Raw genomic sequence first — 15861 nt, 5'->3', positions numbered from 1 at the left:
AATCGACGTTTCGGGCATAAGCCCTTCTTCAGGAATGAGGAGGATGAGGAGGCTGTCTTGTAGAGGGAGGAGGAGAGCTTTTTCAAGAAAGACAACCTTGCAAGAGGATTCACATCACACAGTCAAGGGGTTTGAGAAAGGGATGAAACTTTGCCTTCATTCATTGGCTCTAATGTGGAGTAAATGAAGCATTTTGATGGAGATTGGGAGTGAGGGAATCCTCCTTGCTGTGCTGAGCTCAATAAAAACTGAAACCACATCTTTTTATTTTGCGTTAGTTCTTATCAACCAGGAGCTGAGTGTTAAATCTTCAGTACAACTGGCAGTAAGGTTCATAGCAGAAACTCCATTAGTACCTCCAGTCTGTGCATAGGTGGAGTTGAGGTTAAGGAAGAATTTAAGGAATAATTGCATTTGAATTGAGTCTTCCATGACTTTCCCTTTACAGCTAGCAGAATACCTTTGAAAGAAATGGCTGCTGTCGTGTAGGAGACAAAAGAAAAACTGCAGATGAGTGAATCCAAAGTAGACAAAATACTGAAGGAAACAAGGCTGTGATAATGACCATGATAATTTGCTTTACCAATACTGGTTCGAGACAGGTGTTACCCAGAGCACGGAGGAGTCTTCCTTATGCATCTTCAAAAGGTACCATGGCACCTTTCCACATCCAGCCAAGTGGGTGAACAGAGGCTACATTTACTGTCTCACCTGAATGTTAGCACCTCTGACAGTGCAGCACTCTCTCAGCATCACACTGCGAAGGTTGGTCTGAATACTATGCTCAAGGATCTGGAGTTGAACAATACCTCATGTTCCTGTCTCAGAGGGCAAACGTAATTGCTTGGCATCAAGCAGCTGAAATCCTGTGCCAAGCGGGCTCACAGAGTGACCAACCATTGCCCAGGCAAAAGGCACCTGGTGCATTTCTAATCCAGATATTTAGCAACTAAAACACTGCGGCTAGTTTTATAGCCATGAAATGGTGTAAGTTAAATTTATCTGCCTGCATCTCTCTCTGACCTACTAATTACCACTTTAAGATGTTTTTGCACATGATTATATTCACTTCAGAGAGCCCTTTATCCTTGTAAGGTTTCTCCAGACAATTTTTGTCCTTTTTATAGCAGCATCATGCATGCCTTGCCTCAGCCTGCCAGCTCTGGGTGTGTTTATTGTCACTCCAGGGCTTCTGTCTAGTTTCTGTCAAATTTGGCTGACCAGAGAGTCACATGGATTCCCCGGTAGGTATATATAAGTTATAGACCAACTTTGTCTCCCCAGGCAACGTGGGTGAGACTAGGTAGGCCAGTATTTCTTGGCCACTCCAAATTGTCCATGAGGAGGTGTCCGTGAGGAGGGGGCCGTGAGCAGGGGGCCATGAGGAGGTGGCCTTGAGGAGGGGGCCGTGAGGAGGGGGCCGTGTGGAGGTGGCCGTGAGGAGGTGGCAGTGAGGAGGTGTCCATGTGGAGGTGTCCGTGTGGAGGGGGCCGTGAGGAGGGGCCGTGAGGAGGGGGCCATGTGGAGGGGGCCGTGAGGAGGTGACCGTGTGGAGGTGAACGTGAGGAGGTGGCCATGAGGAGGGGGCCGTGAAGAGGGCGCCGTGAGGAGGGGGCCGTGAGGAGGGGGCCATGAGGAGGTGGCCGAGAGGAGGGGGCCGTGAGGAGGTGGCCGTTTGGAGGTGGCCGTGAGGAGGTGGCAGTGAGGAGGTGACCGTGAGGAGGTGACCATGAGAAGGGGGCCGTGAGGAGGGGGCCGTGAGGAGGTGACCGTGAGGAGGTGACCATGAGAAGGGGGCCGTGAGGAGGGGGCCGTGAGGAGGTGGCCGTGTGGAGGTGACCGTGAGGAGGTGACCATGAGGAGGGGGCCGTGAAGAGGGGGCCGTGAGGAGGGGCGTGAGGAGGGGGCCATGTGGAGGTGGCCGTGAGGAGCGGCTGTGAGGAGGGGGCCGTGAGGAGGGGGCCGTGAGGAGGTGTCCATGGGGAGGTGACCGTGTGGAGGTGACCGTGAGGAGGGGGCCATGTGGAGGGGGCCGTGAGGAGGTGACCGTGTGGAGGTGACCGTGAGGAGGTGGCCGTGTGGAGGTGACCGTGAGGAGGGGGCCGTGAGGAGGTGGCCGTGAGGAGGTGACCGTGAGGAGGGGGCCATGTGGAGGTGACCGTGAGGAGGGGGCCATGTGGAGGGGGCCGTGAGGAGGTGGCCGTGTGGAGGTGACCGTGAGGAGGGGGCCATGTGGAGGGGGCCGTGAGGAGGTGACCGTGAGGAGGGGGCCGTGAGGAGGTGACCGTGTGGAGGGGGCCGTGAGGAGGTGACCGTGTGGAGGTGTCCGTGAGGAGGTGGCCATGAGGAGGGGGCCGTGAAGAGGGGGCCGTGAGGAGGGGGCCGTGAAGAGGGGGCCGTGAGGAGGTGGCCGTGAGGAGGGGGCCATGTGGAGGGTCCAAGAGAAGGGGGCTGTGTGGAGGTGACCGTGAGGAGGTGGCCGTGAGGAGGTGACCGTGTGGAGGTGACCGTGAGGAGGTGACCGTGTGGAGGTGGTGTGTGGAGGTGACCTTGAGGAGGTGACCGTGTGGAGGTGACCGGGTGGAGGTGGCCGTGAGGAGGTGGCCGTGTGGAGGTGACCGTGTGGAGGTGACCGTGTGGAGGTGACCGTGAGGAGGTGACCGTGTGGAGGGGGCCGTGAGGAGGGGGCCGCGAGTAGGTGACCGTGTGGAGGTGGCCGTGAGGAGGGGGCCGCGAGTAGGTGACCGTGTGGAGGTGGCCCTGAGGAGGTGGCCGTGTGGAGGTGACCGTGTGGAGGTGACTGTGAGGAGGTGACCGTGTGGAGGGGGCCGTGAGGAGGTGTCCATGATTGCGCTTTTTGAGCTACTGCAGTTTATCTTGGGTTTGTCCTGTTCCTGAGAGTGTGACATGTTTTTCCAATCCTTGATGCTGCTGATGACCAGCCCTGTCCATCCTGGCACCGCTGTGCTTCCCCAGGCCGATTGGAAAGCAAACACATGGTTAATTATCCAACTGAGTGATTTTTAATCAAACAGCACCCTTTACTCCCCTCTCCAATAGTTTGTAATTAATAAACAAACGTTTTAAGATTTTCTTTAAAACTTTTTTAAAAATTCTCGCTATGTTCTTAATACTTCTTATATGAATAATAAGCACTACCGCAGTTAGGCGGTAGTGTGGGGGTAGAGGAAAAAAAAGAACAGGAGTGTTAGCATTGCCCTCTTTGATGAGAAGGGCATTGCTTGTCACTGGCCACTCGGGTGTTTTCCTATTTTTCCTGGTGGTGGATATTGAAGAAAGATTTGCACACTTTATGTCTCACTGTGTCTCACACCTGCACACACACAACATGGGAGAAAAAAAAAACAGAAAAAAAAAAATTCCTTCTTATATGTTGGTCCTACCTTTGGTCAAGCATTTGGTCACTTGTCCAAATTTCAGTTCTTAATTTCATACATGAAATGCTTTGCTGTCTTATTCTCTGTTCGGGGTACGATAACCACAGGATTTGATGTTAATTGCTCTGTTTAAAGCAGCATTCAATGTCAGATGTTATGAGCAATCTTCAATGTCACTTAACAGCGACAATAGCTGTTTTTAACAATTCAAACTAAATTATACAAAAGGTGTCCAATAAGAAATCTTTGAAGGAATCAGGACAAGTAGAAAACCCAGTGAGTAAAGCACGCCAGATCATTGTTTTTCAGCCTACATCATTCCTCACAAAGCCAAAGAGGATATGCAAATAACTGGTTGCAGCTCCAGTACTATGTCCAATTCTGGAGATTGCATGTTGTGAAAATCTTAGAAAGGGATCAGATAGATTGCCAGAAGAGTGTCAGGAATGAGAGGCTTCAGCCAATGGGGAGAGACTGGAGAAGTTGCAGTTGTTCTCCTCAGAGTAGAGCAGGCTGGGAGGATACTTAATTGAGATTATCAAAACCTTAAGAATTTCAATGGAGTAAATAAGATAAAAATGTTTTTGGTGATCGCAGGAACACCATTTAAACAACTGACAACAGTGTCAGAAAGGAGATGACAATTTTAATTTGAACGCAATGAGTTGTGATCTGGAATGCACTGCCTGAAAGGGCTTTGAAAGTAGATGCAATAGTAACATTGAAAATAAATAAAATGAAAATCAGAAATTGTGGGGCAATGGTGAACTTGGTGAGGGATGATCTGCATGGTTCTAGCAAAGAGCCAGTACAGATACAACAGGCTCAATGGTCTCCTTTTATATTGTAACATTCTGTAAAATTCCACATGATTCTACGATACTGATAATGAGGAAACACGCTCTGAACAAACACAAATCCATGTTTTAAAATGAGTGACCCATTAATCAGTGGTTATTTACTGATAAGTGTTGAAACCTGATAAATCTCTCATACACAAGTGGTTACCTTTGCCTAAGAGATAGCAAGAGATATTGTTAAGCGGTGGTATGAAATTAATAATGCTCATACAAAGTGTTGGATCTGACTCGCAGTCTGCTTAAATTGCCTCCCACTGTCATTAAAATTATACATACCTTCCTTGTGAAGTGTATCTTTAGCCGAGTTAATGAAATTCTCTGCTATTTTCCTGTTATAATGAGGAGAGAGCGCATCTCTCAATTCCCTGCAGCATGCCTACTGTGGAGTGAGGCAGTGGGGAATCTATTTCTGGGTCTTAATTTACTTTTTGATTCCTTGATAATGATTGTCCTGTAGGTGATATATTGAAATTAACCTTCATTTCACTTCTCTACTCACAAATGACAGTTGTAGCACTTTCCACCAACACAAAGGGCACTTCTTTCACACGCAGAAAAAAAATGAAAAATGGCAAACAGGATTTATGCAAAACTGTCCCCCTTTGGAATGACTCTCCTTTTGAATTGTCTGATTTTCTCTTTATCTGTTTAAAAAGACATCCAGGCTTCAGGCTGCTCTGCCCTGTACCTCTGCTGAGAGCTAGGTGTTCACATCCAAGGTAATCGAAGACTGAAATGAACAAAGCATTAATTTCCCTGACACCCCAGCCTCAGACTCCTGCAGTAAAGCTCATTAACAAAATGGTTGAGTGTAATCCAACTGTGCAGATGTGTTTGAAGGTCTCTCCTTGGTAACAGAATAGTGTTTAAAAGAGCGAGTTCAAATTATGAATTACAGAACAGGTAGCCCATTGACTTGAAACACTCAGCTCCCTCATCTCAGCATGCAGCAGAGTCTGGCTAACTCTGTTCTCCAGGCTTGTTACGGAATGCTGGGGACTATACGGTGACAGCAAAAGGGTTTATTACAACCAGGTAAAGGTCAACGCAACTTGACGAGCCTAACCCATGAAGTGGCAAGTGAGAGTTTCCTTCAGCAGCACATCTCTCCCTGTCACAGACAAAAAGCACTATCATTGCAAACATTGAAACCTTCAGTCCCTCTTGAAGTCACAGACTAGTCTTGTTTTTGAACATTTATGAGCCAATGCTTCATTGTTACTGGGTCAGAATCCAGAAACTGTTAATTACGGGAGCACCTTATCACATGGACACATGGCTCAAGGAATCACCTCCTCAAAGGGCAACAAGGGATAGATGACCGTCTCACCAGCAGCATCACATCTCAAGGAGGAGCAAATGAAGAATATTTATCTGAAATTAAAACAGAAATTGCTGGAAAAACTCAGCATGTTTGGCAGCAACTGTGAAGTGAAATCAGTCACCAGACCTGAAACGTTAACACTGATGTCTCTCTCGCGGATGCTGCCAGACCTGCTGAGCTTTTCCAGCAATTTCTGTTTTTGTTTTTTGATTTACAGCATCCACAGTTCTTTCTGATTTTATTAAAAATATTTATCACATTATTCTTACTTCAACAATATTGCAGTCAAGCGTCCTGAGCTAACAATAGAGAGGGACACTGTTGCACAAAGGAAGATGCCATCTTCATTACTATTTGAGGTTAAGGAACTCATGCAATAACTGTTTAATAAATTTGATTCAGTAAATCATTGAAACCCGACACAGTGTGCAGTTTTTACAACACTGATAATGAAAATAACTTGGACAGACTCATTGGTTGTATGTGTGTTACACCCTGAGTGTTCACACAAACCTGAACCAGACAAACTCAATGTACTGAAGGTTCCCAGTATGTTGTCTCTTTCAGTTTAATGATGGCTTCCTGGAGGGGTTTGCCTTATAAAGGGAGATTGAGCAGTTTTGGCATACATTCTCTTGAGTTTAGATTTGTGATTTGGAGATGCTGGTGTTGGATTGGGGTGTATAAAGTTAAAAATCACACAACACCAGGTGTTTAGAGAAATGAGAGGAGATCTATGGAGTTCTATACAATGCTATAGGGGATTGGCTGAGGAGACATGGAGAAGATGTGATTTCCTAATGTGGGGTAATCCAGAAGGAGAGGTTATAGATTGAGAATGAGGGGTAGCAGATTTTAAACAGAGATGAGGAAGAATTACTGATGAGGTCAGCCATGACTGTATCAAATGGCCGAGCAGGGTCCAGATGCCAAATGGCCTCCTCCTGCTCCTAGCTCAGATGTGAAGCGATTACATCATCACATCCTTCCTATAATGAAAGACCAGGGGAGTACATTATCCAACATGTCACTGCATAGTGACATATTCAAACCTCTTTTCAGGTGTAGCTGCACAGCACCATCAAGTTCTGTCCATTGTTCACTCTCTCAATGTCTTTGCATTCTTTCCTAACCTTCATACGATACATAGCTGGCTCAATTTTCTCTGCATTCCTGTCCTAGAGCCAGACTTTTTCAAGTAATTAATACCATTTTTCACAACTAACCCAAATAGTGAACATTCTGCCGATTATCCCTTACAACTGAAACAGAAGAAGTAAAATTAATGTTCCTGCTTGTATGGGCTACTCCGTCAAGTGTCCCGTCTCACATTCCTCCCGTTAGGAAAAGTGCTTAAAATGAATGTCCTTCAATCCATGGCCAACATTTCCATCCCATTCTTCCTATCGACTGAAACTCCATTGGCTGTTTAAAACAGATAGCAGTGACTGTGCCTTTATCACTGAGATTCATCCTGGCAGAATGTCACCTTGCTGGTGAGGCTTCCTAATATAACCCATGAATTTTACTCAACGTGCCTTACACCAATCTATCTTCCCAGCTCATTTCCAAGTTTTTATTGTTAATGCAATAGAGAACGTGGATTGTGACAATATCAACATTATTCCACTCCTTTTGAATCTGCCTGAGCACAGAATCTCCTGCCGGATTAGTTACTCCTTCAAGGTGACATGGCTGATTGCATCAGTAATTTTAACCTTAATCTTGTCTAATTCTTCCTCTAATTGTTCCATTGAAACCAGTGACTCTCGTCGCTCTGATTAAAAAAATCTTTTGTAACATGGTCAGTATCCACACTGATCTCTTCAACAGATTCCACATTTTGTCACAGTGTTCCTACATGGTTTCTCCAGCAATTCATTCACTTGATTCCCTAACCCCCATCTGTTCTCTTATCGTGAACCCTCAGGTGTTTCCTGAAGCAACATTCATGTCTCTTTTCAAGTTGCGATTAATAAGATCCACATTGAACATTGAATGGCAGAAATTCTTTAACTCAGAGTGGTGAGATTGTGATCGTCTGACCATATAGAAATGTGGGAGGTGAATAACAGGAATACTGATCAGGAGAGATGCTTGAAAGCACTTCTACACACAAAGGGTGCTAGAGGATTGGAACTCTCTTCCACAATCCAGTGGGTGCTGGATTGGTTTATGGTTTTAAATCTGAGATAGATAGTTTTTTTTGTTAAGCAAAAGTATTAAGGGATATGGGCCAAAAGTAGACATATAGAGTTAAGCCACAGATCAGCCATGATCTCATTGGGCAGTGGAACAGAGTTGAGGGGCTAAATGGCCTCCTCCTGTTCCCGTATTGCTTTGATGCATTCAATGGGAAGGTAATTAAACATATGTAAGAGAAAGGAGTACTTCGGTTTGCTGATTAAGTAGGTGAAGAGAGGTGGGGAAGCCTTGTGTAGGAGATAAACACAAAAATGGGCCATTTGGGCTAGATAGCTTGTTTCTATGCTGTACATTCAATGTATTTCACTATAAAAATCCTCATAGATTCTGTTAAATAATACTGACCTTTTAAGATACTGGTAATCCTAAACCCAGTGACTGGTTTGTGTGACCCACTTGATAATCTTATCTTGTGGTTAATGCTACAAGATGAGGAGCAGTGCAAACAAATTGTTAGTTTAATTCACACACATTTCTGGGTTCCATACATTTGTGTGTTTAAGACCCAACCTCCACCCCCGGCACCTTCCCCTGCAACCGCAGGAAATGTAAAACTTGCGCCCACACCTCCACACTCACTTCCCTCCAAGGCCCCAAGGGATCCTTCCATATCCGCCACAAGTTCACCTGTACCTCCACACACATCATCTATTGCATCCGCTGCACCCGATGTGGCCTCCTCTATATTGGTGAGACAGGCAGCTTACTTGCGGAACGCTTCAGAGAACACCTCTGGGCCGCCCGAACCAACCAACCCAATCACCCCGTGGCTCAACACTTTAACTCCCCCTCCCACTCCACCGAGGACATGCAGGTCCTTGGACTCCTCCACCGGCAGAACACAACTACACGACGGCTGGAGGAGGAGCGCCTCATCTTCTGCCTGGGAACCCTCCAACCACAAGGTATGAATTCAGATTTCTCCAGCTTCCTCATTTCCCCTCCCCCCACCTTGTCTCAGTCGGTTCCCTCAACTCAGCACCGCCCTCCTAACCTGCAATCCTCTTCCTGACCTCTCCGCCCCCACCCCACTCCGGCCTATCACCCTCACCTTGACCTCCTTCCACCTATCCCACCTCCATCGCCCCTCCCCCTAGTCCCTCCTCCCTACCTTTTATCTCAGCCTGCTTGGCTCTCTCTCTCTTATTCCTGATGAAGGGCTTATGCTCGAAACGTCGAATTCTCTATTCCTGAGATGCTGCCTAACCTGCTGTGCTTTGACCAGCAACACATTTGCAGCTGTGTTTAAGACTCGCCATTCCTGCTTTATTTCTGACTTCTGACCCTTTCCAGGTTATCCAGTTCTCAGTTAAACACAATTAACATTTCAGGTCCAATGACCTTTCTTCAGAACTCAGTTAAACTCCAGTTCGAAATGTGTGTTTTGAAGAAGAGTCATTGGACTCGAAACGTTAACTCTGATTTCTCTCCACAGACGCTGTCAGACCTGCTGAGTTTTCCCAACAATTTACGATTGTTATATCCAGCATCCTCAGTTCTTTGTTTTTTTTTTGAAAAAGTGACTTCCTTAATAAAATTGGAAATGTGATTATTTTGCCTCACTGCTCGCAGAAACCTAGAGCGTGGGTACTTTACCCTTTTTGTTTTCCAGGAAATATTTAATATTTTAGACTGTTAAAACATTTCTCACTCAGAGGTTGCAATGGATTTTTCAAACAATCGATTAACTCACTGACTTCTTACCCAGGGAAAGGATTCCAGGATATAAAGTAAGCCCCTCTCTGTATAATGGCTGTTTCCACTTTAGTTCAAAATTGCAGAGGTGTATGATGACAGTAGTTGAGTAGCACAATAGCATACAGGAGGCCTGTGTTCCCATGAGTTTAGACATTTAGGGAGTGAAATAACAGCTGTCATTAAAATGATTAAGGGATTGATTGGGCAGATAGAAAATACTATGTCCTCGGGTGGGGCGTTCAGATCAAATGACAACACCCAATTTTTCAAGCAATTTATTCTGTCAATTGTTGCAAAAATCTTCTTCACTTAAGTTCTTTAGGAAAGGAAACTTCAGTCCTTAACTGTTCGAGTCTAATATGACTCCAGACCTCGAGAAATATGGTTAAATCTTAGCTGCCCTCTGAAATGACCCTTGCCAGCCAGCTGGCGGGTCAATTAGGGACAGGCACTAAATACGAGCCCAGCCAGCGATGCCCACGTTTATAAATGACAGAGGAGAAGTCTTGCTGTTACATTCAGAGTCTCTCAAGAATTGTACTTTTAACTGCTCTTGCTCAATGAATGTTAATCTTTGATCCAATCATTTACCAACCAGGGTCTGGGTGGACATGTCGACAGACAATCTCCAACATCAGCTGTCCCTCAACACCCTCTCACCCCAGGAAGCTATAGCCAAAACACTGCTATTCAGAAACTCCGAGGGTATGCAAAGGTCACTTGTAAACCATTCCTTTTGGACCTGAATGAAGGAAAACTACAGGTGACACTCCGAACCAAAAACCAAACTGTGGAATTATTGCATCATCTTTCCTGACCTACTGTTAAGATCCCAACAGCAAGATTTGGGATTAACTGACAGGAATTGTTAAGGATATTAATTGGAAAAGACACCATAAATAATAAACTACTTCCATTGGTTGGAATTCTAGAATGAGAGGACATAGTCTGAGAATTAGGGTCAGAGGGTTTAGGAGAGATGTTAGGAAGTACTTTGACACAAAGGGTGGGAGAGGTTTGGAACTTTCTCCCACAAACGGCAGTGGATGCTGCATCAGTTGTTAGTTTTAAATCAGACAAAACTCCTTTGCTTAACAAAAATACTAAAGGATATGGCAAAAGGCAGGTCTCTGGAGATGGGCCAAAGATCAGCCATGATCTCATTGAATGGTGGGACAGGCTTGAGGGGCTGAATGGCCTCCTCCTGTTTCTGCATTCCTCTGTAACAGCTGGACAGCCGTATGGTCTAAGACCTTGTGCAAACCTGGGATTGGAAATGGGAACGTTCCTTGCTCTGTCACCCAGCTCTAACCTATGGCCATAAAATGTTATCATTTCCCTCCCTCCTCAGTCTCACAGCAGGATGCCTTTAAGAGATCAGCGCAGTAATTTAATTTTCAATTTAGTTCACCCGTCCCTTCGATTGGCCTTCACACTCGCTACCTCCTGAGGGGAACAATGATGGAAAATAGGTTCTGTTGTGACATAAAGCAGGCAGGGCCATGGCGGTATCAATAGGAGATGGGTTTGGGTGTTTTTTTAACCACTTTTTATGATAATGGCTGTATTGTATCACAAAGCAGTATGATAATCAGCAGCTTCGACTGTATAATCACCTCTGTCACTTCCCAGCCAGAGGTGCCATACTACCATGGCACCCTGCAGAGCTTTTCATCTTTAATGCTAAGAGTAGAGACTTAAAACAACAAAAAAGATACAATGAATGCATCTCACATTTTTAAAAAAAATTTACTTAGTCAGCTTCAAGTCTCTTAACTTTCTAATTCCCCAGAACGTGTCTCACTTGCGTTGCAGTCACTGGATGATTCACTTCCTCTTGGGACATTACTCAGAAATGCTACATTGGGTGGACTATTCATCAGACACTCCCAGGACAGCAACTGCACAGTTTTCTCTACGCTGTCCCCCAACAAACACTTCTCAGGACAGGGACAACATTGAGTCAGATGCTGTATCTATCCTGAGAGTGTTTGGTTGGGACAGTGGAATGGAAGCATTACGTTCTGTGAAAAGCTATAGAGAGATGTATCTTCAGTTTAAAAGAGTAGAGCTTTACTCTGTATCTGACTCAAATGTTGTCGCATCTGAGTGACTCACGACTGGGAGAAGTGGGACACATCAACAGACAAGCCCCCACTTAAAGATATTTGCCCAAATGTTGCTCCTTCACATCTGTGACCATTTCAAATGCCCCCACCACCCCACCCACAACTCTTACTAATATCTCAAACTCACAAACTGGGGAGGCTGTGTGGTGTGTTGGGGTGAGTTGGATTTTGGGAGCCCCGAGGTGGGTGAGGAGGTTGGGGGTGGGTTCAATGGAGAGTGAAATAACAAAACTCACGACAAACGTGCCTGAAATCCAGAGAATCTGAGATTTTGGAATGTTGAAATGGAACCAAGAACAGTCACCCTCAGATGGACATAATAACTTGCAAATGGAGCTCATGAACATTTAACGAACCATTAGGTTTGCATCAATGAAATACAAATAGGATCATTTTCAGAACTGAAATATTTAACAAAAATTAATTTTAAAATAGCAGTGATTTTCAATGTATCACAATGTCTGTGTTTAATTAGGTCGCGATTACTTTACATGTGATATTGTACTTTTTATGCTCAGTCGGCACAATGATTGATGATAATATATATTGACTGGTGTTTATAATGGTTTATGGTTCAATAAATGCATGCTGATTAAATCACAATTGTAATCTTTATCATGGTTGCAGTGAATAAACCATACCGCTCCCTCAGCCCCACATCTACACATCCCAGCATGCTTCCTCACCTTCGCAATTCTCTTTATATCTCAGCTGGTTCAGCAGCTCGGGTCTCTCCAATCACTCACCCAGTTCCTGGGTTGGAGAGGGGCAGAAATCAGCCAAGACCCATACTCTTGATTACCATCGAGAGGGGAGGGATCAGCCAGGGATCCTGTTCTTGATCACTGACCCTGAGATTTTACAGAAATAACCCTGGGCATCTGCTCCTGATCATCAATGCCCAGGATGTTGGGAGAGTGGAGATAAATCATAGGAACTGCTAAAACAGGTCAAACAACAAGATACAGTTGCACAGATCAAGTCCACATTTCCTCACATATAGAACTGGGTCAGTGAATATAAACTATTCCACCTGGACAGAGAAGTCCACAGCTGGGGGAGACAGATTTAAAATCAGGCTGGCCTTTCAGGGATGATACTGGGAAGCAGTTCTTTACACAATAGGGAGTGGGAAACTGGAACTTTGTCCCCCAAAAATTGAGGATTGGCGGGGAGAGAGGGGAGTCAATTAAAAATTTCAAAACTGAGATTGATGCTTTTTTTGGAAGCGAAGGATATGAAAGAATGTGGAGCTAAGGTCGTTAAAGTTCAGGTGGAATACCATACTAGGATTAAAAGGGCTGAATAATCTCCTTTAATTTGAAATTCCTTTATAGTAATTATTGGAGTCATGGATCTGATGATTTGGTTCAGAGGAAAAGCCTCAATGTCCTTTTGGGGAGGGAGCTCTAGTTCCCTGTACCCTTTGTTTGCAGAAGCTAAAGGGAGGCGAACACAGTCTGAGCTGATGTTAGGATGAAGCGAGTCACGTTATTGTTACAGTGAGGCCAAAGGATCCTGACCATCCCCAGGTGGTCCCTCCCTCTGCTAAAAAGTGAACCACAGAGATGGAGGCTCCAACATTGACACTAGGAGACTATGATGAGCTGGGGATGCTGTGGGTTTGGAAGCAGAGCTGGTGAGGAGAGGAGCGAGTGGAAGCAGGGGTCAGCGATGGTGCAGCTTCTGAATCCAGTGTTTCCCTCTACAGCATTTGCTGTTCTAGAGTGGGGCTCCTGAACAGTGATTCCTGAAACACAAACTATTCTCATTTGAGATGGAAGGTAGTTACTGGGAGGCGACGGTTTCTACTGTTCTTATATCCAGAAGTGCGCTTGCATACAACTGACTGTTTCTTTTTGCCATAGCCAAGTCATTGTGGTTTTCAAAAATCTATTAACCTCCAGCAGTAAATCACCCATGATCTCCATTTGATTAATTTCCAGGTAAGGGATAGGTAAGGGGAAAAGAGAGGGGGCTAAATCAAAATGGAGTTGGAGGAGTGGGCTACTGTTTCTGTGGTGACATCTTTCATTGATGTGTTCCTTGATTTACAAATTGGTTTGATTGATTGAAATGTTAGTGACAGTATTGGTATATTGTGCAGCCCTGTTGTGGCACAGTGGTAGAGCTAGGAGCTCTGGGTTTAGGTCCTACCTGCCCCAGACACATCACAACATGATGACAAAATTTACAGCACAGCTCCAGTTGTGGGGGACTGAATCAGGAAGCAGTTCATACCAAGGCCAGTCTGAAAGAAAAAGGGAAGAATTGAGAGTCTATGAGAAAGAATGGGTGTTAATAGCAGAGACTGTGATGGGACTGATTTCAGTAGAATGAGAGAAAGGGGAACCAGGGGATGTATAAGAATAATTTAGAGGAATGTTTCAAGGAGCAAATGGTCCTAGTCAATGATGTTATGTAAATTGCTGCCAAACCATTAAAGGGTTAACTAGATTTAGATAGGCAAACTGCTATTACATCCTTAAGGCAGTTATATTAGCATACTCAAAACTTCTATTATCTGACAAATTGTCTCGTCAGCTCTATTTCCTGTCTTCATTGCCTGCTTTCCACTCGTGTGTCCATTCTTCATTATCAGGAGAAGGCTGCAGGCTTGCTTGATTGGCATAGTGCATACGCAGTTTTACTGCAGCCTCTGTGGGGAGAGACAAGCACAAGATGTTACCTTTCCATTCCATCCCTTTCCCAGATTATCATCAATTTTACATGCCATGTTCCCCAGCACCAGACTTGCCTGTCTATCAACCGTAACAAAATATGACACATGTCGACGAATGACATCAATCAATTAATGACAGAGTGGGTTTAAAGACTCCGTTCCTGTTGACCTGTCACTCAAACTCCAAGCTGATGTGTGATGTGCTGCATTAACCCTTTCCTGGACTCAGTTAATCTATCCTAATGTGAAACCTGATTGTTTTTAAATCGGAAACCGTTTTGGATGTTCTAGTTTATGCCTTACCTTGAGCTTGAATCCAACTGTTTGTTGCAGGAATTAACGGTACGGCTCACACTGTTTCCCTTCTTTTGTTCCAGCAACTTTTCTAAAGTTGCCAGAACCATCCAGTATCCAAGCCAAGACTGCCTTCTATAACCGTGAACTGGGATGGTGACCATGCACAGCTGATTTCTCTCTCAAGTTTTCTTGATGTGTACACACTTGTTACAAGGGACCCAGGTTGGTAACAGAGGGCAGCAAGTCTGGCTACTTCCCAACGTCCCGAGTACAACTGGACTGCCCAAGGGATCAGCCATTCTGCAGAAACCTACCAATTCACCTTCTTGTGTTTTTTATTTTATTAAACAAATTACAAAAACAGTTTACAAAAAACATTTACAGCTGTACAAGAGACAGTAATTTTGCAAGGGAGAGGACCAGCAAAGCTAGGCCCCAAACCCTACCGTTCAACCATTTTACAGGGAGATGAGGACAACCCTCAAATCCCCGTTCCACATATGACAAGACAGTGACAACGACATTCGTACATTAAACAATACTGTTACATACAGAAGTGCAGACAATACAGACCCAGCAAGCCCCCACCCCTCCCACCTTCCGACTACTCTAAGGCAGCCCGCCCCTACCCACCTTCCGGTTCTCGGTCCACCCCGTGCCCCTTCCAGTTCTCGGACTGCCCTGACACACCTTTCGACCACCTCTAGGACAGCCCGCCCCGGTACCCGCCCAGGTTGACAGCGGTCAGGACGGCCTACCCACCTTCCGGCTTCACTAACCACCCTCAGCACCTTTTTGACCACCTCTAGGACAGCCCGCCCTGGTACCTGCCCGGGGTGACAGCGCTGAGGACAGCTATCCACCTTCTGGCTCTCGGTCTGCCCCTACGTACCATTGGGCTCTCCCCCATCCCGTTGCATGTCCGACCAGTAGGCTATCCTAGCACACCTTTTGACCACCTCTAGGGCAGCCCGTCCCCTTCCCTGGGACGACAGCGTGTAGGGTAGCCCACAAGCCTTCCGGATCTCAGCCTGCCCCTACGCGCCTTCTGGCTCTCGGCCGCTATCACCTTCTTGCCTATTTTAGGCTCAGCATCCCATTGGTCAGCTCATTTAACTATTAAACTTCAGAAATTTAATAAAGAATTGGCTGTCTAACACTGGGATAAGCATAAATTTATTTAGAATTCTTTATCCCTTAGTTATGGTAGCACTGTGGCTCAGTGTTGAGCACTGCTACCTCACAGCACAAGGAGTCCAGGTTTTAA

General features: G+C 45.5%; 1 protein-coding gene across 1 annotated transcript; it reads right to left on the bottom strand.

Annotated features, from left to right (window-relative positions):
- Positions 1-1299: 1299 nt before the first annotated feature.
- On the bottom strand, positions 1300-15504 carry LOC132828071 (proline-rich protein 2-like). Its single transcript, XM_060844984.1, has 3 exons — positions 15487-15504; positions 13810-13865; positions 1300-2800 (listed from the first exon to the last, which is right to left on the bottom strand). The coding sequence occupies exons 1-3, from the start codon at positions 15502-15504 to the stop codon at positions 1300-1302; spliced, it is 1575 nt and encodes a 524-aa protein (XP_060700967.1).
- Positions 15505-15861: the final 357 nt, after the last annotated feature.

The sequence above is a fragment of the Hemiscyllium ocellatum genome, chromosome 26 (assembly GCF_020745735.1).
Source record: "Hemiscyllium ocellatum isolate sHemOce1 chromosome 26, sHemOce1.pat.X.cur, whole genome shotgun sequence".
In the NCBI taxonomy this organism is placed as follows: Eukaryota; Metazoa; Chordata; class Chondrichthyes; order Orectolobiformes; family Hemiscylliidae; genus Hemiscyllium; species Hemiscyllium ocellatum.
This window is presented reverse-complemented; position numbering and strand designations above follow the sequence as displayed.

Excerpts from the sequence above, each read along its gene's own strand:
- LOC132828071 (XM_060844984.1), bottom strand. Across the intron at positions 2,801-13,809 it reads CCCACAACTGGAGCTGTGCT|TCACCTCCACACGGTCACCT; the intron begins GTAAATTTTGTC and ends ACCTCCTCACAG.